The sequence below is a fragment of the Dryobates pubescens genome, chromosome 20 (genome assembly GCF_014839835.1).
Source record: "Dryobates pubescens isolate bDryPub1 chromosome 20, bDryPub1.pri, whole genome shotgun sequence".
NCBI lineage: Eukaryota > Metazoa > Chordata > Aves > Piciformes > Picidae > Dryobates > Dryobates pubescens.
This window is the reverse complement of record NC_071631.1, coordinates 20,942,698-20,966,028: the sequence shown is the minus strand read 5'-3', so window position 1 is coordinate 20,966,028 and position 23,331 is coordinate 20,942,698. Positions and strand designations below refer to the sequence as shown.

The window sequence follows — 23,331 nt, the reverse complement described above, 5'->3', positions numbered from 1 at the left end:
CCCAGAGGTTGCCAAGGCCTGGCCGGGAATGGTTCTTGCTGCGTGCACATTCCTCCTGCTCCTGGTGGGTCCAGGCTCATCTCTCCTTGAATTCTGCTGAGCACAAGAAAATCAGTCATGAAGTGTTAGTTTGAATCCCCCCCTGGCTGTGGCAGTGGGAGGCCAGTACTTGGCAAGTGGTGACTGGTGACTGCAGAGTGATTGCAGGTGCTTGGCAGGGCTGTGCTGTCCTGCAGCCTTGCTCCGAGCTGGCTGTACGTCAGAGGTGTGTGGAGCCTGGCGTGCAGGTACTCGGCACTCTTCCTGATGCATAATGGTGATGAAGTCTTTCCTGTCAGCAGATCCCTGTCTTTTCCTGAGCAGCACTGATGGATGAACAACACTCCTTAGTCTTACAGTGTACCTTACTCAAATAAATGTGCATCTTTCAGTTCCTTTCCCTCTTCACTGTTGGTGCAGCCACCCCTCCATCCCTGGCAAACGGCAGGTTGGGGCATCTTGAATTTGGAATGTCCATGGAATGGCTCTGTGGCTTTCCTGTGTGACCCAGCTTCATGCTTTTGGATGTTTGTTGAGAGTGGTGAATGCATGCTTTTGGGAGGGCTTCTTTTGGGTTTCTGTTTTGGTTCTTGCTCATCAGCCCACCAGGCTTTGTAGTGCAATGAGTTCTCTTGGTGAGAGTCACAGATTTCCTTTTCTTTCCTGAACATTTTTTCTTCTGAAGGGACCAACACATAGCACAATTGGACTGAAATTTCTGATCCCCCGTGTTTCTCAAGGCAGAAACCTTTTGTGCCTAGTGATGCATCTGATTCTAAGAATTACACATGGCTAAAATCTTTCATAGACCAAGAGAAAACTAAGTCTTAGGTTAACCACATAATAATCCCAGGGAAAAAAAAGACAAATTTGAAACATTCCAATTGAATTCCCTCAGCTTGCATTAAGTTGAACTGTCTCAGGTGCATCAGAAGAGATCAACTCAGTGGATATTCAGAACAAAAGCTTTTCACTGCTGTGTTCAGCTTCAGTGAGTTGACAAGACTTTAATTTTTAGTATATGCAGTCTTTCAGGGCTCCTGCTTTAACAGGCAAACTGAGTCATGACTTCTCTCACAACCCTACTAAAATTCTACTTATGGTTCCCCTTGAAGTGCCTCTTTAAATTGTATCTGCAAGCACTTAAATGACACAGATCCACCCTACCCATTTCCAGAACTCAGGAGCAGCCAGTATGCACAGATCTGCACAGGATTCTCAGCCCTCCTCCTTGCTCTGCGCTCTGCACTCTTTGAGGACATCCACACATCCAGCAGGTTTGCCTTTGTCTCACTCATCATTCACTGGCCAGCACATCACCCTGAATTTTCAAGTGCTGAAAATGGGGTAGGAAATGCCAGGCTTCAAAGCAGCTGCGCTGGAGGAACGTTGCTGACCTGATCTTCTGGCACATCCTTCAGTATAGAGCTCTCAGAATAAGCAGGGAGTTCTGCATTGAAGTAGTTGAGGAAGTGGTGTGTGGGTCCTAACAGGGCTTTGTTGTGTAACACAAAACAAAGCAAAGCAAAACCAACCAACCAACCAAACAAGCACACCCCAAACAACAAAGCAGAAATAAAAACACACAAACAAAAACCAAACCAAACAAAGCAAAGAAGAAAACAACCAACCAACCAAACCAACAGCAGCAACAACAACAAAACAACCAACCCAAATCTTTTTAAAGCAGTTGCTGAGAAGAGATTTTCTGGTGCTGGAAGTCTAGAGCTGAAGAGTGGGTTTGGGGATCTCACATCTACATGACATGGCAGCCTCAGTCATTTGGGTTTGGCAGTGCTTGACCTGAACTCTCTTGTTCCTTTGGAGTTCTGTGATGTGTTGGCTGAGATTCTCAGAACAGCCTAAGGGATTTGGATGTCCCTTTACCACTTTTTTCCTACTCCAGCAGATCAAAAGCACTCCTTAGGGACAGCAACCTCTATCCATGATGACTAAAGCTGGTACCTCCTGCTGCAGGAGAGACCATCTGACACAGGTCTGCAGGTCTGGGTGCCTCTGGGGTGGGCAGCCTGGGGTGCCCACAGACATCTCTGCTGGCACAGTGAGACCTTCAAGGTCAAACCTGGTGGGTCCCAGAGCAGCCTGCTCTGGTTGGAGGTGTCCCTGCTGACTGCAGGGGGGTTGGACAAGATGACCTTGGAGGGTCCCTTCCAACCCAGTGCATTCTGTGATTCTATGACAAGTATTTCCTTCTCTTCCTTGGATGGTTTTCTTTCTTTTAGTAGCCCAAGACAGCATGAAAAATCCACCCACCAGTGTTGCAGAGGTTTTCCCAGCAGGGATTCAAAGGCAGGCCAGGTCACACCACTCATACACTAAACCTGAGGTTTCTACTCAAAAGTTGTGTATTTGGTCCTTTTATTGGTGTAACTTTTGCTAAATACTTCTGAGTTTCCAGGCAGGTTGTCTTTTGCCACTACTAATGACTTCTTTTTAAAGATGTTTAACCAAAATTTTATAACTTCCCCTAAATTTTGACTGAATATTCCCCTGAAGTAGTGTATAGCTCATGCAGCCTCTGTCTGGGTAACCAGTAAATCTCGGCTCGTTGTGCATCGTACAGGATGGCTTTTGTTCCCTAAGGACACGTGAAGGAATCACTTAAAGAAGAAGTTGAATGCAGAAAAGATTTAAGGGGCAGATCTTCAGCTTGGGTAAACTGGCAGAGCTGGGTGGAAGCTACTTGATGTCAGCTGTGGATCTTGTCCTTCAGTGTTGAAGGCGTTTCCTATACATACTTTTTCTGTCTTACTGTAAAACAATTTCCTATGGTTAAACTGTATTTTCCTAGATTGTTCTGCAAGTTTATATGCACCAGAGTGCTCATCTCATCTCCTGTAAAATAAAGTGTACAGAGACACACTGAGTCTGGAATTGTCTTCCCCTACTTGCTTTTCCTTCTACCAGAGCCACACAGCATTCCAGTATGGGAGGTTGACCGTGAGCCAGCAATGCGCTCTGCTGGCCAAGAAGGCCAATGGCATCCTGGGGTGGATTAGGAGGGCTTTGGTTAGCAGGTTGAGAGAAGTTTTCCTCCCACTCTACTCTGCCCTGGTGAGGCTGCATCTGGACTATTGTGTCCAGTTCTGGGCCACTCAGGTCAAGAAGGGCCTCAGGGAACTGCTTGAGAGTCCAGCACACAGCCACAAAGATGCTGCAGGCAGTGGAACATCTTCCTAAGGAGGAGAGCCTGAGGTAGCTGAGGGCTCTGTAGCTTGGAGAGGAGGAGCCTGAGGGTGACCTCATTCCTGCTGATGTGCAGATGTAAGGCTGGAGCTAGGCTCAGCTGGGTGCTGCCCCATGCCAGCACAAGGGGCAGTGGTGGAAGCTGAGGCAGAGGAAGTGCCATGGAAACAGGAGGGAATTTTTTTTCCCTGTGAGGGTGACAGAGCCCTGGAGCAGGCTGCCCAGGGGGGCTGTGGAGTCTTCCTCTCTGGAAAACCCCACCTGCATATATTCCTGTGTGATCTGTTCTAGGTGACCTTTGTTCTGGCATGGGGGGGTTGGACTGGATGAGCTTTTGAGGTCCCTTCCAGCCCCTAACATTGTGTGACCATCAAAACCAGTTGGGGTGCCATGTGCACAGTTACCTCTTTGTTGATAGCCCCTGTGTTGGGCCACTCCATCCTGGGGGAAGGCTGCGAGAGCCCTGCCTCCCCAGGGGACAAAAGAACCTGATCCAGGAGAACAGAGAGGGGCTTGGTTTTGCCCTCCCAGGAGGAGGGGTCCCCCAGCTTGAAGGTGGTCTATTCCACTCTCCCTGCCTGTCCAGCAAGCCTATAAAAAGGAGGACTCTGCAGCCCTTTGCTCTCTTTGCTCCTGCCTCGCCTGCTCGAGAGGACCCACAGCCGCTGCTGGCCTCCTGGTTCTGCCACGTGGCCAGGCCTGGGCTTCTCCCTGCTGCATCCAGGCTTCCCTAAAGGACTGAAATCCACGTCCATGGAGGGAGATACAAGGCCATCCACATCTGGGGTTGTATATTTTCCTGTCCATCCTTCCTCCTCACCCTTGTGAACCCTCCCTGTTACTGCTATATATATACATACTTTGTAAAAAGAAATTTCTTCTACTTCCAAACCAGCTCCAAATTATCTGTTGGTAGATTTTCCTCCTTCCCCTTTTTTCCTACCCCATTTTTTTTTCTTTTCCCCTTTTTCCTTTCCCTTTTTTTTCCTTATGGGGAAAAGGAAGGGGGAGCAGGGAGGACTTCTCAGTTTTCTACCATCTGAGCTCTCAAATTCCAATTAAGGCTCAAACCACTACACCTCCTTAATGCAGCTTGAATTGGCAGTCACATCACTCAGGTGTAATCTGTTTGTTCTTAATCTTTCCAGCTATTTCCATGGTATTTAGATGACTTCAGCCCCTGAAATTTCTTTTTAATTAGGAAAATAATTCAAGAAACAGCTGTAGTGAAGTGGGTTTGTTTCTCAAACAAGCAAGCAAGCTGCCTGTGGTCTGTCTGAAGGCAGCTGCCTGAGCTGAGCATACTTGACATCATCTCTAAGTCTTCTACACCACTGCAAGTTCCATGTGCTCTTGAAGCTTAGCTGAAGAGCTGTAAAATGCTGCTGGTACTAAACTGTCCTACTCTGAGTATTGGAGTTACTGCCTGCTGACAGCTTTTCTGACAAGGTCCTTATCAGCCTTACCCAAATCCTGTGTAATCCAACAGCTGAGTCAGGAGTGAGCAGCACAGGATAGTTCTGTAGAGCAGAGCTCAGAGCAAGCCAGCACTGCAGTTCTGCAGAGCAGGAGCCTAGCTGCCTAGCACCGTGTGACTCGAGGACCCTGGAGCTGATGCCATCATCCACACATCTCCTAAACCTCAGTAGAGCTCTCTTAACAATTTGGCTCTGAACTCCTGAAAAGTCAGTTCCTGCAGCCACCTGCAGCATGGCATCCACCTGCAGCATGGCATCCACCAGCTCTGTGGTGCTGGTGCACTGCTGGGGTAAGGTTGCAGAGGGATGCACACACTTCTGGGAGAAGAAAGGTAAGATACTGACAGAGCTCCAGGTGGAAGCTTTCACAGTCTTTATACCTTGTCCAAAGTAGCCCAAATCTGTCACAAGATCTGAGAGTGCTGCTTCAGATGTTGATGCATGGAACAGACCAGCTTGGTGAATACTTAACACCAAGCTGTGGTACTTTCAGCTGCAACTTGCCAGCAAATAGCTTTTCTAGTGGTACAAAGAGGACTTCAGTAGCACTCTGGTAGGGAGTTACTGTGCAGGACAATTTGGTGTGCTCAGGAAAACAATGTGGAGGCTCAGAGCAGATGATGGAAGCACCAAGGTGATTGCTTTGTGGCCTGCCCCTTTTAGATGCAAAGGGCAGGAGGTTTTGCTCCATTCTGCTTAACAACACCTGTGAAGAGGCTGCCCCCTCCTCTCCAATCTCCCTTCAGGGAGTTTTAGAGAGGCTCCAGCTCTGTTCTGTTTCTAGACAAGAAACACACCAGGTGCTTGGCAACAGCATAGGTAAAAGCTCAGTCACTCAGGCAAACAAAGAAGCAATCAGGATTTTTATCCAACTACAAATACCTGCTATGGATAGCACTGAAAATGGCTCTCCAAGTTCTCCTGAGCACAGAACAACTGAATAGGATAGGATAGGATAGGATAGGATAGGATAGGATAGAATAGAATAGAATAGAATAGAATAGACCAGGTTGGAAGAGACCTTCAAGATCATCATGTCCAACCTATCATCCAACACCACCCAATCAACTAAACCATGCAACCAAGCATCCTGTCAAGCCTCGCTCTGAACACCCCCAGCGACCCCACCACCTCCCCAGGCAGCCCATTCCAGTGGGCAATCACTCTCTCTGTGTAAAACTTCCTCCTAACCTCCAGCCTAAACCTCCCCTGGCACAGCCTGAGACTGTGTCCTCTTGTTCTGGTACTGGTTGCCTGGGAGAAGAGACCAACCTCTGCCTCACTACAATCTCCCTTCAGGTAGTTGTAGAGAGCAATAAGGTCACCCCTGAGTCTCCTCCTCTCCAGGCTAAGCAACCCCAGCTCCCTCAGGAGCCTGCAGGTGTTTATGTTTGAACTCTCTTCCTTTTCCCATTTAGTTCTCTGTCCTTAGCTTGCTGGCAGAGGAGAAACTCTCACCAGTGCCCTTTTCACACCCCTGCATGTCAAGGCCATCTCTGCATCCCCCAAGGCAGCTTTGGGTATGCATCTCCCGCTGGTTTAACAGCAGATGTCAGTGTGCCTCCCTTTTTGCTTCAAACCAGGATGTGGTTGGAGAGCTGCAGCTGTCAGATGCGAACTGCAGGCTGTGTTACCAGCATTGGTGACTGACCCTGTGCAGGCCCAGGCCCAGACCCAGCAGCACAGCAAGGCAGCCCCTCAGCCACAGATAAGGGAGCTGCCTGCCACCTGGCTTTGCTGCTGGGATTGACTCGTTCTTGCTCAGTGTCAACCTACAGTGTCTCAATGTATCCCAGCCTGGAGCAGTACAAGGCAGGAGAAGATGATGGGCTGTGTCCATGTGATGTACTTCTAACTGCATCATTTTCTTTGTGTATAACCTTGATTTATGGCCAGCAGAGGACAACAGCACATCTGCAGCCACATTACTTACCTTACTTCAAGCATTACTGACTGCTCCACCCTAATGTGAAAACTGTGGTGGGAAAAGCCTTGCACTTCAGGCACTTAAGGCGTTCTTCTAGGGCAGAGCAGTGGTGGTGCAGCACAAGATGTCTTTCAGCTAGGCAGAAGTGATGTTGAACCTTTACACCATGGGAGCTACAATCTTGGAAGTGCCAGGGCACCCAGCATCTCTACCTGCCAGGTGGGTGGGAATGTGTCAGGTTTGGAAAGGGCTCACAGTTCTTCTCCCTGTGTCTTGGGTTAAGGGAGCAAGACAGTCTCTTTAATTCTTCCCAAAGGAATGAAAGAAGACTCCACACACAGGACTGGATAGAAACACAGAATATATTGGCAGATTAAGTGAAAGTGCTTTTCATAACTACAAACTACAGTGCAAAGCATAAAATACACAAAAATCCATAGTCTGGGCTTAATACAGAAGCCCATTAAGCCAAAAGCCTTCTCCAAACTTCCACCAACCAGGCCAGGAATCCAGGCCTCACATGCACCCCCACGCCCCCACCCCCATCACTTTTGCACCCCCATTACCTAACCCTTGTGACACAGTTAAAATTGGCTCTCCAGCTTCAGGCCCCTGCCAAGGCTGCTCTAAGCCCAGCCCCCATGCAAAGCAAGAGGAGGAAGCAGCATTGAGAAGGGAGAGAGGGAAAGGGAAAAGGGGAGAAGAGAAGGGAGCAGAGGCTGACTGCAGCCAGTTTTGTGCTGGAGGTGCAGGGCATTATAGGAATGAAATAACATTTCCTGTGGCCACCCACCCAGCTGAACTCTCTAGCCTCTTGTAAGACTTCTTTGGATTCTTCCAGACACCCCATTCTCAAACCACAGCACCCTGATATCCCCTAGGGGAGCTGCTGCTTGCATACTCTGAAGTTTCACATCAAACCTTCACAGTGCTGTTTCCTGACGGAGTGGGATGAGTGTCAGGAAGCAGCAAGGCACAAGGTTACTCCATGAGAGTGAAACCAGGACCTAAGTGACCACAACACTTGCAGAGCCCTCACTGATCAGGCACAGGTCTGGCAAGTGTGGGAAAAGCAGGGTGCTGGGGACAGGGTGCAGTGACATCCAGAGACAAGGGGAGGTGATGAGCCAGGATCATCCATGGAATTCTGTCAGTCAGTAGAAAAGGAGGTAGACATGGGACCAAGAGACAAGGGCACAACAAAGGTCTGAGCTCTATCTAAGAGGTAAGGCTGGAGACAGCTGCACCTATAATGTAGCATAGACACCTACAATGTAGGCCTGGACTTAAATGGTGCTTCTGGAACCAGCAGGAGGGTGGAAGCCCTAAGCCAGGCCAGTGAAGGCAGTCAAGTCCTGTGGTGCACCTTTGGGGCTGGCAGTGATGTTCCTGCATCTGTGTTGGTCAGAAGAGACTATTCTGCTTTGCAGGGCTTAGGGCTTGGGCACCCAAGCTGCAGTGTCCTGTTCCAGGAGCAGCCTCACAGCTGCTTGGATACAAAGAAAGGGCAGCAGAGAAGCATCTGTGTGAGACAAACTTCTGTGGCAACACAGCTTCCACACCCCCTCCATGGGGATTCTGGGACTGAAATAAGTTAAGCCAATTGCTTTAGCTTGGCACAGAGCTTTGCTTCTAAGGGCCTGGAGAAGGACACAGGGCACAACAACCTGTGAGGGTTCAAAACCACTTCCAGCTCATTCAGCTGGTAGAGTAAGTTTAACTTCTTCCTTTGACTCAGAGCAGTACTGACTGATGCTATTCACAGGTCTTGTGAGAGACCTTCCATGAGGAGGACAAGCTGCAGTCTGCTTCTCTGCCCATCCTGAGCCCTGCAAAGCAGAACTGTCTCTTCTTGGTTTTGCACAGTGACCAACACAGATGCAGGCAGATGCACCCATCTCAGCCAGCAGCAGGCCCACATTGTCCCTCACTCTGCCTTTTCCCACTGAGGCACTCCAAGAAGCTCTTTCTGTTGTCTGTCACAGATTTAATTCTGAGGGCCAAGACTTCTTGTTCCTGGTTTGCTACACCGGTGCCAGCTCCCATTTTTCTCTCCCATGGTTTCATTAAATAGGAGCTCACTTTTGGAACCGATGATGGACCAAGATAAAACAGCCCCAGGAATCCTGTTTGCATTAAACTAACCTCAACACACAACCCCCTCGAGTTTCAGCAAACAGGATCTCCTGTCTTGACTCAAACCACAGAAATTCTGATGCCACATTTCTTACTCAAAAGCTCTTGCTTGTGTAAATTACTGTCTCTGGCCTTATACAAATGGGGGGAAAAATTACAAACACATCCCAGTGCATTTATTGTGGGGACAAACAGTCCAGCCCCACTGGCTGGTGCTGAATGCTCTGAATACAGAATGCAGAAGAGGTGACACAGAATACAGATTTAACCAGGTTGGAAAAAACCTTTGAGATCATCAAGTCCAACCTGTCACCCAACACCAACTAAACCATGGCACCAAGTGCCTCATCCAGGCTCTTCCTAAACACTTCCAGGGATGGGGACTCCACCACCTCCCTGGGCAGCACATCCCAATGGCCAATCTCTCTTGCTGGGAAGAACTTCTTCCTAACATCCAGCCTGAACCTCCCCTGGCACAGCTTGAGACTGTGTCCTCTTATTCTGGTGCTGGTTGTCTGGGAGAAGAGACCAACTCCCACCTGGCTACAACCTCCCTTCAGGGAGTTATAGACAACAAGAAGGTCTCCCCTGAGCCTCCTCTTCTCCAGGCTAAGCAGCCCCAGCTCCCTCAGCCTCTCCTCACAGGGCTGTGCCCCAGACCCCTCCCCAGCTTTGTTGCCCTTCTCTGGACACCTTCCAGCAGCTCAACATCTTTCCTCTGTAGCTGGGACAGGAGGAGCCTGAGGGTGACCTCATTGCTGCTGATAAAGCTGTGCAGAGTGATGCCCAGAGGCTGGAGCCAGGCTCTGCTGGGGGATGCCCAATGCCAGCACAAGGGGCAGTGCTGGAAGCTGAAGCAGAGGAAGTTCCATGGAAGCAGGAGGAAACACTGGAACAGTCTGCTCGGGCGGGGTGTGTGTGTGTGTGTGTGTGTGTGTAGGAGTCTGGCTCTCCAGAGATATTCAAACCCCACCTGGATGTTCTCCTGTGTGACCTGCTCTAGGTGCTCCTGCTCTGGCAGGGGGGTTGGACTGGATGAGCTTTTGAGGTCCCTTCTAGACCCTAACTTTCTGTGATTCTGTGATCTCAGCTGCTTAGATGTCTTTAAGCTGACTTCTCCAACACGGTGCCCATCATGACTCTCTGCTCACAGGTCCAGGCTTCAGAAGCTCTTTCACTGCCCTTTTTGTTTTGAAGGCAGGAAGGTTTCTGGAGAGCACTGTGGTTAATGTAGAAAAGTGGGAGGCAGGTCAGGACACTCTTACATAGAATACATAGAATAAACCAGGTTGGAAGAGACCTTCAAGATCTTCACATCCAACCTATCAACCAATCCAACACCACCTAAACAACTAACCCATGGCACCAAGCACCCCATCATGTCTCCTCCTGAACACCTCCAATGATGGTGACTCCACCACCTCCCCAGGCAGCCCATTCCAATGGGCAATCACTCTCTCTGTGTAGAACTTCTTCCTCACATCCAACCTGAACCTCCCCTGGTGCAGCCTGAGACTGTGTCCTCTTGTTCTGGTGCTGGTTGCCTGGGAGAAGAGACCAACATCTGTCTGTCTACAACCTCCCTTCAGGTAGTTGTAGAGAGCAATAAGGTCACCCCTGAGTCTCCTCTTCTCCAGGCTAAGCAGCCCCAGCTCCCTCAGCCTCTCCTCACAGGGCTGTGTTCCAAACCCCTCACCAACTTTGTTGCTCTTCTCTGGACTCGCTCCAGCAAGTCAACCTCCTTCCTAAACTGAGGGGCCCAGAACTGGACACAGGACTCGAGGTGCTGCCTAACCAGTGCAGTGTACAGGGGCAGAATGACCTCCCTGCTCCTGCTGGCCACACTGTTCCTGATGCAGGCCAGGATGCCATTGGCTCTTAGCACTGCTCACAATTCTCAGTGAACCTTTTGGTTCATATTGCCATGCAAATGTCTGCAAACCTCTTGCAGTTGTATGGCAAAGAGCTTCACTGACTGCTGTGGTGCCTGCATACACTGCCATGCATTGTCCCCAGATTAGACTGTGAGCCCTGATGGTCCCTGCTCAGGGACTCTCTTCCCCTTTGCTGGCAGCATTGCATTTGAACAGCCCTTGATAGATTTTGTTTTTCTTCAGTGAGCTGATTTTGGAACATTTAAACTTCCTGTAAACTTCCTGTTGTAGCAAACAGCTGCACAGCAGTGATGTCTGGGAGGAAACATCTCTTGCTTCTAACTGTCTGCACCTCTCCAGGTTGATTAATTGTTTTAGTTCTTGCATGGGAAGAGGCTAATTGCTTTCTGTAGTCAGACCCTGATCCAACAGCTTGCTCCTGTGTTCCTTCCCTCTTGTCCCAGTCATTTTTTGCTTGGGCTGAGCAGTTCTGATCCCCAAATCCTCCTCCTATGTGCCTGTTCTATGCACAGAGCAAGCACAGCAGAAATGATGAGGGATCTCTGCCAGTCCAAAGGTACATTCAGGTGGCAAGCTCTTGCCTGCTGCTGAGCAGGGCTTTGAATATTGCAGCCCCTTTGGCATGAAATGTCCTCATTTCTTTTACCTCACAACTCGTTGAAAGGAGTTTTTATCGAGGTGAAGGTTGCTCTCTTTTCCCTGGTAGCAAATGATCAGCCAAGAGGAAATGGCCTCAAGTTGCACCAGGGGAGGTTTAGGTTGGATATTAGAAGAAACTTTACTGAAAAGGTTACCAAAGACTGGAACAGGCTCCCCAGGGAGGTGGTTGAGTCCCCAAGGAGGTGGTTGAATCCCATCCCTGAAGGTGTTTGAAAGAGGCAGAGATGTGTTGCTGAGAGTCATGGTTTAGCAGCAGCCTTGGTAGAGTCAGAGAATGGTTGGACTCAATGATCTTAAGATCTTTTTGAACTGAAATGGCTCTGTGATTCTGTGATTCTGCTCTCTCCTCTGCAGGTGGGATGGACAGAACTACACAAGGTATTTAAGATGTCAGCCAGCTGAGGATTACCTCGTGCTGAGTGGCTGTTTCTCATGACCCATCACATGCATTTGTGGTGCTTTTTCTCCTGACAGCTCCTGTGCTCCACAGTTCCTTGCCTCAGAGTTAACAGGGAGTCTAGCCAAAGAGAGCAGTGGCTTGAACGTCTTGCACAGAGACTGCTCTGCAATGCTTATAGATGCTGTTAGCTAAAACAGTAACATGGAAATCTGGAGAAAGATCTTTGTCTTCTAAATAAAGCTGAAAAGAAACCAGGCATAACCTCTACTGACTTAAAGAATCACAGAATTGTCAGGGCTGGAAGGGACCTCAAGGCTCAGCCAGTCCCAACCCCCTGCCATGGCCAGGGACACCTCACACTGCAGCAGGTTGCTCACAGCCACCTCCAGCCTGGCTGCAAAAACCTCCAGGCAGGAAGCTTCTACCACCTCCCTGGGCAACCTGTGCCAGGCTCTCACCACCCTCATGGGGAAGAATGTCTTCCTAACATCCTTGCTACAGGAACTATGGAAAGAGTTTTGAGACAAGCTAGCAGCAAAAGTGAGGTGATTACAACAGTGAAGTGTGAGGTGTTGCTGCCCGCGGCAGGGGAGTTGGAACTGGATGATCTTTGAGGTCCCTTCCAACCCTAACAATTCTATGATTCTGTGGTAGTTTACAGAGTTGTTGCTGGGCTTGAAATCAGAGCTGAGTCCAAAGAAGGCAAAGTAACATTCTGGGTGGAAAACAGGAAGAGTGACAATCTGGCTGTGGTGGGAGAAAATCCTCCTTGCAGTGTGATGAACATGGTACACACAGAAGCTGAGCCTTCAGTCTTTGAGGCCTGCTTATGTGGCAGCCCCTAACTATTTCCTGGAGTTAATTGCAATGACATTTACAAGCAGCTGCTTCTCACTGTGGTTCTGTGTGGCTCCAGAAGCGACTGCAAAGATGCTTAAGCACAATGTGACATTTAGCACAGCAGAGAGCTTGGGAGATTTGAAGGGCAGGCTGAAAAAGTAATGAAAATCTAGAACTGTGGTTGCTATGAGAACTGGAATAGATTGTGTCAGCAAAATCTTCTTGAACAGAAAACCTCCAGAAGTGCTCCCATCAAGAGGAATTTTAACAGATCAGATTTTCTCTTACTGGTAGATGAAACGATGGGGAAAGGCAAGAGAATTCCTGAGGCCGGTGAAAGAAAGAAGCTGAATGTCCAAAGGAAGGACAGTCCCTACACAGCTGAGGCATGCTTGCACCTGCAAGGAGTTCAGTTTGTCTCCCTCCAGTTGCCTCAGCATTGTTTGCCTTCCCCATATGTTTCACACCATCATCCTGGAAGACCACAAGCTCTGTGCCAAGACTGGGTCCCACTGGAAACAGGACTCACATCCTCACACGTGCCTTCACACCATGGTCTCAAGAGGTTCCCAGGGAGGTGGTGGAAGCCTCATCCCTGGAGGCTTCCCTCATCACAGTCTCACAGTATAACTAAGGTTGGAAGCGAACTCGAGGATCATCGAGTCCAACCTGTCTCCACAGACCTCATGGCTAGACCATGGCACCAAGTGCCACATCCAATCCCCTCTTGAACACCTCCAGGGATGGGGACTCCACCACCTCCCTGGGCAGCCTATTCCAATGATGAACAACTCGCCCAGTGAAGAACTTTCTCCTCACCTTGAGTCTAAACCTCCCCTGGCACAGCTTGAGACTGTGTCCTCTTGTTCTGGTGCTGGTTGCCTTGGAGAAGAGACCAACCCCCTCCTGTCTACAACTACCTTTCAGGTAGTTGTAGAGGGCAATGAGGTCATCCCTGATCCTTCTCTTCTCCAGGCTAAACAACCCCAGCTCCCTCAGCCTCTCCTCACAGGGCTGTGCTCAAGGCCTCTCCCCAGCCTTGTTGCCCTTCTCTGGACACCTTCAAGTCTCTCAATGTCCTTCTTAAACTGAGGGGCCCTCTAACTGACCAACATCTCTTCCCAGCTTGGTGTCATCTGCAAATTTGCTGATGACTGACTCAATGCCCTCATCCAGATCATCAATGAAGATGTTAAAGAGCATGGGGCCCAGCACTGATCCCTGTGGGATGCCACTGGTGCCTGGCTGCCAGCTGGCTGTGGCACCATTCACCACCACTCTCTGGGCTCAGCCTCCAGCCAGTTCCTAACCCAGCTCAGAGCTGCTGTCCAAGCCATGAGCTGACAGCTTAGCCAGCAGTTTGCTGTGGGGACAGTGTCAAAGGCCTTGCTGCAGTCCAGGCAGACCACATCCACAGCCTGCCCCACGTCCACCTGATCATAGAAGGAGATCAGGTTGGAGAGGCAGGACCGTCCATGTTGGCTGGGCCTGAGCCCTTGGCCATCCTTCAGGTGCACAGTAATTTTGAAGGCCAGGCTGGATGTGGCTGTGAGCAACCTGCTCCGGTGTGAGGTGTCCCTGCCTGTGGCAGGGGCTTGGAACTGGGTGATCCCTGAGGTCCCTCCCAACCCTGACAATTCTATGATTCCATGATTCTATGATTCTGTGATTCTTACCTACAAGACCACAGACTCCATGCTGATAGCCAGTGGATGCTGGGACTCACTGGGACAAGTCTTCATGGACCTTCTCATGGACAGGACTCTCAAAAGGTGACTGGCATAGCAGTTTCCCGAGGTGTTTTCACACCATTACCACATGCTCTGTGGCAGCAGCAGCTGATAACCAGACAAGGCCACAAGCTGTGCTCTCAGGTGCTGGCACAGTTAACCCCCAGTGGTAGCGGTGCCAGCCAGATGTGTTCAGCTGAGTGGGGCAGTGTGACTGCCTATGGGGCTGGAAAAGGTATAAAACCCAAGAGGCAACAGGGAGAGTTTGGAGCTTCCACACCAATCAAGCAGTGAGGCCTCACCTGCTCCATCATCTCAGCCTTTGCTGCTGCAAGCTTCCCCACCGTGGATCCAGAGCTTCAGGGAGCAATGAAACATCTCCTGGATCCATGTGGTAATTCTCTTTGTGCATTGCTACCCCTTGCTCCTTTCTTCCTCCTTTTCTAGATTTCTAACTTTTCCTCCTGCATATGTAAGCAAATAAATCCAAGTGTTTTCTCCCAAACCAGCTCCTGGATTCCCTCGTGGTTTCATTTGGGGGATCCATAAAAGAACTTTCCCTGCCACAAGCAAAGTGGATTGAGGCAGCACCTTGCCTCACAGCCTGCTGCCCTGACCAAGTGAACACCAGCACATCAGTGGCAGATGGGGGTGCTGGGGTAGCTAGCAAAGGGAGGAGTTCCAGGGGAGACCCACAGATGATGCCAGCTGGTGATGCCACCACAAGTTCCTAAATCCATCTTCTGCCCTCAGGCTGTTGTAGAGGTGCCAGCAGAGAAGTCTTTGCTCTTTCAGTGGGAGCCTCTAGCAACATCGGATGCTGGTGCTAGAGGAACATCAGATGAGTGGACCAAGAGACAACAGGTCAAAACCCACAGAGGTCAAGTGAAAGTGATTTGCTCTACCATGAAGGTGAACGAGTTGAGCTCAGCCTGGAGCTAGGAGATTATGCCCAAGAAGTTGTGGGCTAGAGCCTCCTGAAGAGGAATGCTGTGCTTTGGTCTCATCCCTTGCTGCTGCCCCACACATGCAAGGTTGTCCTCAAATTCCACTGACAACTGAGCGCTCACAGAGATGAAGACTGCTGAAGATTGCTCCATGCCTGCTGGTAGGACTTCCCTTCCACCAGTTCTAATATGAGGCACAGATGTGTGTGACATCTATAGAGACCCAGAGCCTCGTCACCTTTTTCATCTCCTGTTCTTGAGGCTGGAGCTGTAGGGATACTACTGCTCTGCCATGCTTTGGTCAGTAGCTAAGACAGACCTCCTTCCATTCCAACCTCCACACCCTAGAGGGAGCATGACTGTAGTTTCAGAATAAGGAGAATAAGTTGTCATGCAACACTTAGTTTACTATATTAGTTGACCTTCCTACCTATAAAGGGGGAAAGGGGGGAGGAGAGGTGAATATTATGTTAATTCCTGTTTACACTGGAACAAAACAGCTTGGGGGAGACTAAGGGGTGACCTTCCTAGTGTTTATAAACATGCAAAGGGTGAGTGCCCAGAGGATGGAGCCAGGCTCTGCTGGGTGATGCCCAGTGACAGCACAAGGGGCAGTGGTGGAAGCTGAGGCAGAGGAAGTTCCATGGAATCAGGAGGAAAAACTTTCTCCATGTGAGGGTGCCAGAGCCCTGGAGCAGGCTGCCCAGGGGGGTTGTGGAGTCTCCCTCTCTGAAGAGATTCAAACCTCACCTGGATGTGGTCCTGTGTGGTCACACCTGCTCTAGGTGATCCTGCTCTGGCAGGGGGGTTGGACTGGATAAGCTTTCAAGGTCCCTTCCAACCCCTATTCTGTGATTCATTTGCACAGAGTTACCTCCTAGACATTCAGCCTCCCCAAATGTGTGTTTTTCATTCAGTGAGGTGGAACATACTTGCCTTACATTGCTTCTATTTGGTACCTTGGGAAGTGAGCACATCAAACACAACAGGCCAGGCACCTCTCTCTCTTAACCTACTGGATTTATTCCACGTTTAAAAACATACAAATCACTGTTATTGATTCCAGGGCATAACTGACAGAGAGCTCTCCAGACTGCAGTGTTTGTGCTTCCCAGTTTGAGCCTTTGAGGCACAGCCCCTGGCATGCAGAAGCAATAGGTTTAAACAAAGAATGGAAGTACACATTAATAATTAGCATAGAGTTGACATCTCTGGCCATAGAAGGAGCCATTGTGTCTGCAAGGCTGTGCTTTATGAGGTACACCATCCAAATTTATAGCACATCTCAGAGCTCATTATTGAGTCTGCTTCAACCTTATCCATGCAGATCAGAGGAGTCCACCACAGTACCTCCAAGGAGAAAGCTCTGTTGAACCCCACATCCCCTTTTGGGCTTGCTCTGTTGAACCCCACATCCCATTCTGTTTCTTCCCAAACTTGGGGCTTTTGTTTGTTTGCTTGTGGGTTTGGTTTTGGTTTTCTGCTTGGTTTGTTTTGTTGCTTGGTTTTGTTTGGGATTTTTGTTTGGCATTTTTGTTTGTTAGTGGGTTTGAGCCTTTGGGTTTTGGGTCTTTGGGGTTCATTTTGGGTTTGGTTTTGGTTTTCCAAAGCCTGAAACTCTTTTCTGAGTTGGGGATGGTTTCAGGCTGTGCAGAGAAGAGTCTTCTACACACATCTGTGAAAGAGAGAAACTTCCCTGTTATGTGAGCAGGGATGAAGCTGCTGGGACACAGTGTGCGTGTCGAGAGTCTACTCAGCACATCCTGTCCCCCTGTGTGCCTCTCTTTCAATATCAGTTATCTTCCAGACCCATCACCTCAAAGCAGTTTTGGATCCTGCAAACCTTTCCACCTCAGCCACACAGGTTAGGAGCACCCAGGTCAGTATTTCTCTCAGACAAAGACAGCTGGGACAGTTGAGGCTCTTTTCTCCTTGCACTGCACAACCCAGAGCTCTGAACAGTCTGGAGGTGAGAGGAGACCTTTCTGAATCCTGTGGCCGTTGGAAGGTGATTTCTAAATCTCACTTTCTTCAAAGACTTCCTCAGTGGTCTCCCCAGTGGTGACTTCTCCTTCGCTGCTGTCTGACATGCTCGCCCGAGGCCGAGACGGGAGAGCACAGCCTGCTGCTGGGCTCAGCCCTGTCCTCTGCTTGGCTCGCAGCTGCTGGAGCTGCAGTCCCAAGGGCTCCCTCGCCTCCAGATGCAAGTGGTGCTTGGTGCTGAGGTGCTGCTTCTTTCTTTTCTGGGAACATTTCCTGAGGTATTTGATGTTTTCCCCAAGAAAGCAAAATTTGCAGCCGAAGGGCTCTGCCAGCAGGAAGCGGGACCACTGCTTCTGCAGCTCTGCTTTCACCTGAGGGAAAAAGCAAACAGCCTGCTTTCACCTGAGGGAAAAAGCAAACAGCCTGTCCTGCTCTGCCAGCAGGAAGCGGGACCACTGCTTCTGCAGCTCTGCTTTCACCTGAGGGAAAAAGCAAACAGCCTGCTTTCACCTGAGGGAAAAAGCAAACAGCCTGTCCTGCTCTGCCAGCAGGAAGCGGGACCACTGCTTCTGCAGCTCTGCTTTCACCTGAGGGAAAAAGCAAACAGCCTGTCCACAGTGATGCCTTGTGACCACCCTGCTGCACACTAACCCAAGTGCCTGTTGTAAAAGGAGAGGGACTGTGGAGGTGCTGAGCTTCCTGTCTTTTTGGAGCACACCTCAAACCTGCCAAGATCCTTGCAGGGTAGAAACAGATTTATTTGCTAAATCATAGAATAGAATCACAGAATCAGCCAGCTTGGAAAGGACCTCATTGATCATCAAGGCCAACCTATCACCTAATACCTAACACCTCCTGACAACTAAACCATGGCTCCAAGTGCCACATCCAATCCCCTTTTGAACACCTCCAGGGATGGTGACTCCACCACCTCCCTGGGCAGCACATTCCAATGGCCAATTACTTTTTCTGGGGAGAACTTTCTCCTCACCTCCAGCCTAAAGTTCCCTCTTCACTCTGACTTAGGAAAGCTTTTCCTAAGCCCTGAATCTCTGATAACACCGTGATCCTAGTGCATGTGTGTGGGAGAGCTCAAGGGACTTCCATGTTTATAGCCTCGTGAATTGAGGAGGAGGAGGAGGAGGAAAGCTCAGGAGATGTGGAGATGAGAACCACACAGCTTTGCCAGAGTGTTGTGCTTGGACATCTGCTTTGTTTTGTTAAAGCTCTTTATCTGGCAGTCTGCTTCCAATCCTCAGCACTGAGTGTCTTGGTGCCTGCCTGCCCTGGGCCAAGCTGCAGTGGGAGGCCAGGTTTGTCCTGGCTCTAACCAGCAGCTTTGGCCTGGCAGCTCAGTTGGACCAGGAAGCAGAAGGCCAAAAGAGCAACTTCAATGACAGATGAGAGATGAAGCAGTTCTGCACCCTTTGCAGATGTTAGATGAGTGCTGCAGACAAGTGCCAGAACTTTTGTTTAGATAGTTCCAAAATTGCTCCAGGTCTCCTTGTTAAACATCAGGAACTTTTGGCTACCTTCTGTATAATCCCCATCTTGTTTCACTGCTGCCTGTAAGATGTCCAGATTCAAGTGCCTGTGTCAGTGCAGTGTGTGCCAAGCTGCTTGGCTCTGCCAGGCTCATAAGTGCAGCTCATGCTGGATACATATCTGTGGTTTGCAGCAGTGGAGGTCTGTGCCCAAATCAGATGTAGGAGAGGTACAGACAGGGAGCTTTGACTTAGAAATCATTTAAAATTAAGTGAGGTTCATTTCCCAGCCTACACAGCATCATTGTCTAAAGCAGCTTGCAGCAAGCCAGGTGTGGTAAGGCAAAGGCAGCAGGCAGCTGTGACAGTGCTGGAGGCACTGGGCTGTATGGGCAGAGGCTGAGCCACTCAGACCTCACCAGGTAGACCTCTGAATCTTGCATCTAATTTTGGGGCCCCAGTAGGAGAACTATGCTGATAAGCTTGAACTTACCCCCAGAGATCAGGGCTGTAGTGCTTGCCCTATGAGGAGAGGCTGAGTGAATGAGGCTCATTCATGCTGAAGACCTAAATACTGCCAGTGAAGAGAGCATGGAGGAGATGGAGACAGGCAGTCCACAGAGGCATTTGGTAGAGACACAAGGGACAGTGATCAGAACTGAAGCAAACAGGGCAAGTTACAACAGAATATATGGAAAAGACAGTCCCTCAGCTGGACAAAGCTCCTAGCAAGCTGCTCTGATTCCAGCCTTCTCCCTCCACTGGGTTAAGTTCCCCTGCTGTCATCTGCCTGCATAAGAGCCATCACTGCCTCATTCCTGGCACGGAGCGAACAGAACACCCAGCTGCCCATCGAGGTGTAGCAGGAGACAGCTTCCAAACACAGAATTAGCTCACATCAAGTTTAGGCACCTCCTGAGCAGTGCATTCATGCAATTGCTTTTTCAACAAGTTGCTAAGATAGTGAAGCACCCCAAATGTGGTTGCTTCACACAGACTTCAGGGGAAGCAAAGAGAAGGTTCAGGCTGGCCAACAGGAAATGATGGAACCCAACTGATTCAAGGAGAGAGGTTTAGGTGGCTGACCATAAGCTTCTCCTGGTATTTCAGACAGCCCAGGCCATCCATACTCACAGGACTGCAGCCACTCAGGCTTCAATGGCAGTACTTTGCATTTGAATCCCAAACCTCTGGGAGGTGTTGCTGCTCCCTTTGGACATAACAATTATACCAGTTCAAAAGAATGCACTCAGGCCCTTGAAGAAGTAGAAATATCCACCGAGGTCAGCCTTCTTAGGGTCATTAATATCCTTTACTATCAACCAAACACTCTTCTCACAGCATTGGCTCTTACCTCTCCATTAGCGAAGCAATATAAAACTGCTACAAAAAAGCCCTGTAAGAGAAAGACAGCAAGAAGAAAAAGTTAAAGTACAGGAAATCTCTGAATGTTTAGATGACATCAGTCTCAGAGCTGTGAGTATGAACAATGCTTCTTAATGGTCGCAAAGGAAACTATTTCACATAATCATAGAATCATAGCGTGTTAGAGGTTGGAAGGGAGCTCCAGAGCTCATCCAGTCCAACCCTCTGCCAGAAGCAGGGTCACCCAGGGCAGGCTGCACAGGAAGGCATCCAGGTGGGGTTGGAAAGGCTCCAGAGAAGGAGACTCCACAACGCCCCTGGGCAGCCTGCTCCAGGGCTCTGCCACCCTCACTGTAAGAAGTTTCTCCTCATGTTGAGCTGAAACCTTCTCTGTTCAAGTTTGTATCCATTGCTCCTTGGCTTGTTCCTGTGCACCACTGAAAAGAGCTTGGCCCCCTCCCCTTGACCCCCACCCCTCAGATATTGATAGACATTGATCAGATCCCTCTCAGCCTTCTCTTCTGCAGACTAAACAGTCTCAGAGCTCTCAGTCTCTCTTCACAGGGGAGATGCTCAAGTCCCCTAAGCATCCTCATGGCTCTCTGTTGGACTCTCCAGCAGGTCTCTGTCTCTCTTCAACTGGGGAGCCTCAAACTGGACACAGTGCTCCAGGTATGGTCCTCAGCAGGGCAGAGCAGAGGGGGAACAGAACCTCCCCAGCCCTGCTGGCCACACTTTGCTTGCTGCACCCCAGGTTCCCATTGACTCTCTTGGCCACAAGGGCACATTGCTGTCCCATGCAGAACTTGCTGTCCACCAGGGCTCCAAGGTCCTTCTCTGTCGAGCTCCTTTGCAGCAGGGCAGCTCCTAACCTGTCCTGGTGCCTGCTGTTATTCCTCCCCAGGTGCAGGACCCTGCCCTTGTCCTTATGGAACTTCACAAGGTTTGCCCTGTCTGTATTCACTTATTATTGCTGTCCTCACTGACTTGTTCTCACACAGTACCTGAGCAAGGCACATTCACTGCAGATGCTGAGGAGCAGAGCCTGTGGCCCCCACTTTGATCTTCCATCTTGTATTAAGGTCATTACCACATAATGTTATTTTCCCCCACAGCACTGCTGCTCCACTGGGACTGCTGCTCTGAGTATGGTCAAATAAAAATCCATCTGCTTGTTTGGATTTGCAAATGGGGCTACTGAAAGTGGCCTCCATTGGGTGCCTTTTACAAATGAATGATATATTAAGTGATTAGTGCTACAATCACAGAATCACAGAACTCTCAGGGTTGGAAGGGACCTCAAGGCTCAGCCAGTTCCAACCCCCCTGCCATGGCCAGGGACACCTCACACTACAGCAGGTTGCTCACAGCCACATCCAGCCTGGCTGCAAACACCTCCAGGCATGAGGCTGCCACCACCTCCCTGGGCAGCCTGTGCCAGGCTCTCACCACCCTCATGGGGAACAACTTCTTCCTCACATCCAATCTGAATCTACCCATTTCTAGTTCTGCTCCATCCCCCCCAGTCCTATCACTCCCTGACATCCTCAGAAGTCCCTCCCCAGCTTTCTTGGAGCCCACTTCAGATACTGCAAGGCCACAATGTTCACAGTGTAAGGAGATAAAAGGAAGTAGAAATTCAGAAGAAATATTCATTAGCACAATAACCATCAAGAAAGGACAGAGGAATGTGTAAGCCTGGGGGGTGTCCTTCAGCTTCATTAACACAGCAGGATGATTACTCATTAAATGTCTGTGTTTGAGCCACCAGCATCTTCTTGTGTGGCTAACAGTTCACTTGCTGCTGTGAGCCAAGGTGTGTAGGCCTTGGCTCCACTTTTACAGCAGAGAAGCTCAACCTACATTTAGAATTCAGTTTTGTGTTCCTGGAGTTGCATCCCCCAGAGGAGGTTCCAGATTGAATTGGTTTGGGTGGTGGGTTTTATTTTGTTTGGTTCTGCTTTGCTTGGGAGGGGTGGGGAATTGTTTCAGTTTGGTTTGGTTTGGGGGTTGGGGTTTTGGGGGGGGGTTGGCTTTATTTGTTTTGATTTCTTTTGTGTTGGTTTGCATTTGGTTTTCCTTTTTGCTTTCTAACAAAGCAGTTGAGCTGCTTTTTTAAGCTACTGAGAGGATTTACAGACTAAGCATCTCGAACTGTAACAGCAACTGTAACTCAGCAGGGAGAAATGAATGGAATTCAACCAGGGGAAAGAACAACCCCCTTGCCCCGGGACAGAACACCTGGGAAAGAACAACCCCATGGAGCAGAGTAGATTGGGGACTGACTTGCTGGACAGCAGTGAAGTGGTCAAGAGAGGTTCTCCTCCCCCTCTACTCTGCCCTGGTGAGGTGACATCTGGAATATTGTGTCCAGTTCTGGGCCCCTCAAGTCAAGAAGGACCTCAGGGAACATCTTGAAAGCTTCCAGAGCAGAGCCATAAAGATGATTAAGAGAGTAGAACACCTTCCTCATGCAGAGAGCCTGAGGGAGCTGAGGGCTCTGTAGCTTGGAGAGGAGGAGCCTGCGAGGTGACCTCATTGCTGCTGATAAAGCTGTGCAGGGTGATGCCCAGAGGCTGGAGCCAGGCTCTGCTGGGGGATGCCCAATGCCAGCACAAGGGGCAGTGGTGAAAGCAGAGGCAGAGGAAGTTCCATGGAAACAGAAGGAAAATGTTGTCCCTGTGAGGGTGCCAGAGCACTGGAGCAGGCTGCCCAGGGGGGTTGTGGAGACTGCTTCTGTGGAGATATTCAAAACCCTCCTGGATGTGTTCCTGTGTGACCTGCTCTAGGTGACCCTGCTCTGGCAGGGAGACTAGACTAGACTAGACTAGACTAGACTAGAATTGACCAGGTTGGAAAAGACCTTTGAGATCATCAAGTCCAACCAATCACCCAACACCATCTAATCAACTAAACCATGGCACCAAGGGCCTCATCCAGTCTTCCTAAACACCTCCAGGGATGGGGACTCCACCACCTCCCTGGGCAGCACATCCCAATGACCAATCTCTCTGTGAAGAACTTCTTCCTCACCTCCAGCCTAAATCTCCCCTGGCACAGCTTGAGACTGTGTCCTCTTGTTCTGGTGCTGCTTGCCTGGGAGAAGAGCCCAACCCCTACCTGGCTCCAACCTCCCTTCAGGGAGTTGCAGAGAGCAAGAAGGTCTCCCCTGAGCCTCCTCTTCTCCAGGCTAAGCAACCCCAGCTCCCTCAGCCTCTCCTCACAGGGCTGTGCTCCAGA

At 49.8% G+C, this 23,331-nt stretch overlaps 1 protein-coding gene across 1 annotated transcript in view; it reads right to left on the bottom strand.

The window, feature by feature from the left end:
• Positions 1 to 17,274: 17,274 nt before the first annotated feature.
• The window catches only part of GLP2R (glucagon like peptide 2 receptor), a 54,878-nt gene continuing 48,821 nt past the window's right edge, over positions 17,275 to 23,331 (bottom strand). The window contains exons 12-13 of the mRNA XM_009908784.2: positions 20,081 to 20,122; positions 17,275 to 17,613 (exon numbers count right to left, since the gene is read on the bottom strand). Coding sequence (XP_009907086.2) covers positions 17,275 to 17,613; positions 20,081 to 20,122 — 381 coding nt within the window. The remainder of the gene's footprint in view (positions 17,614 to 20,080; positions 20,123 to 23,331) is intronic.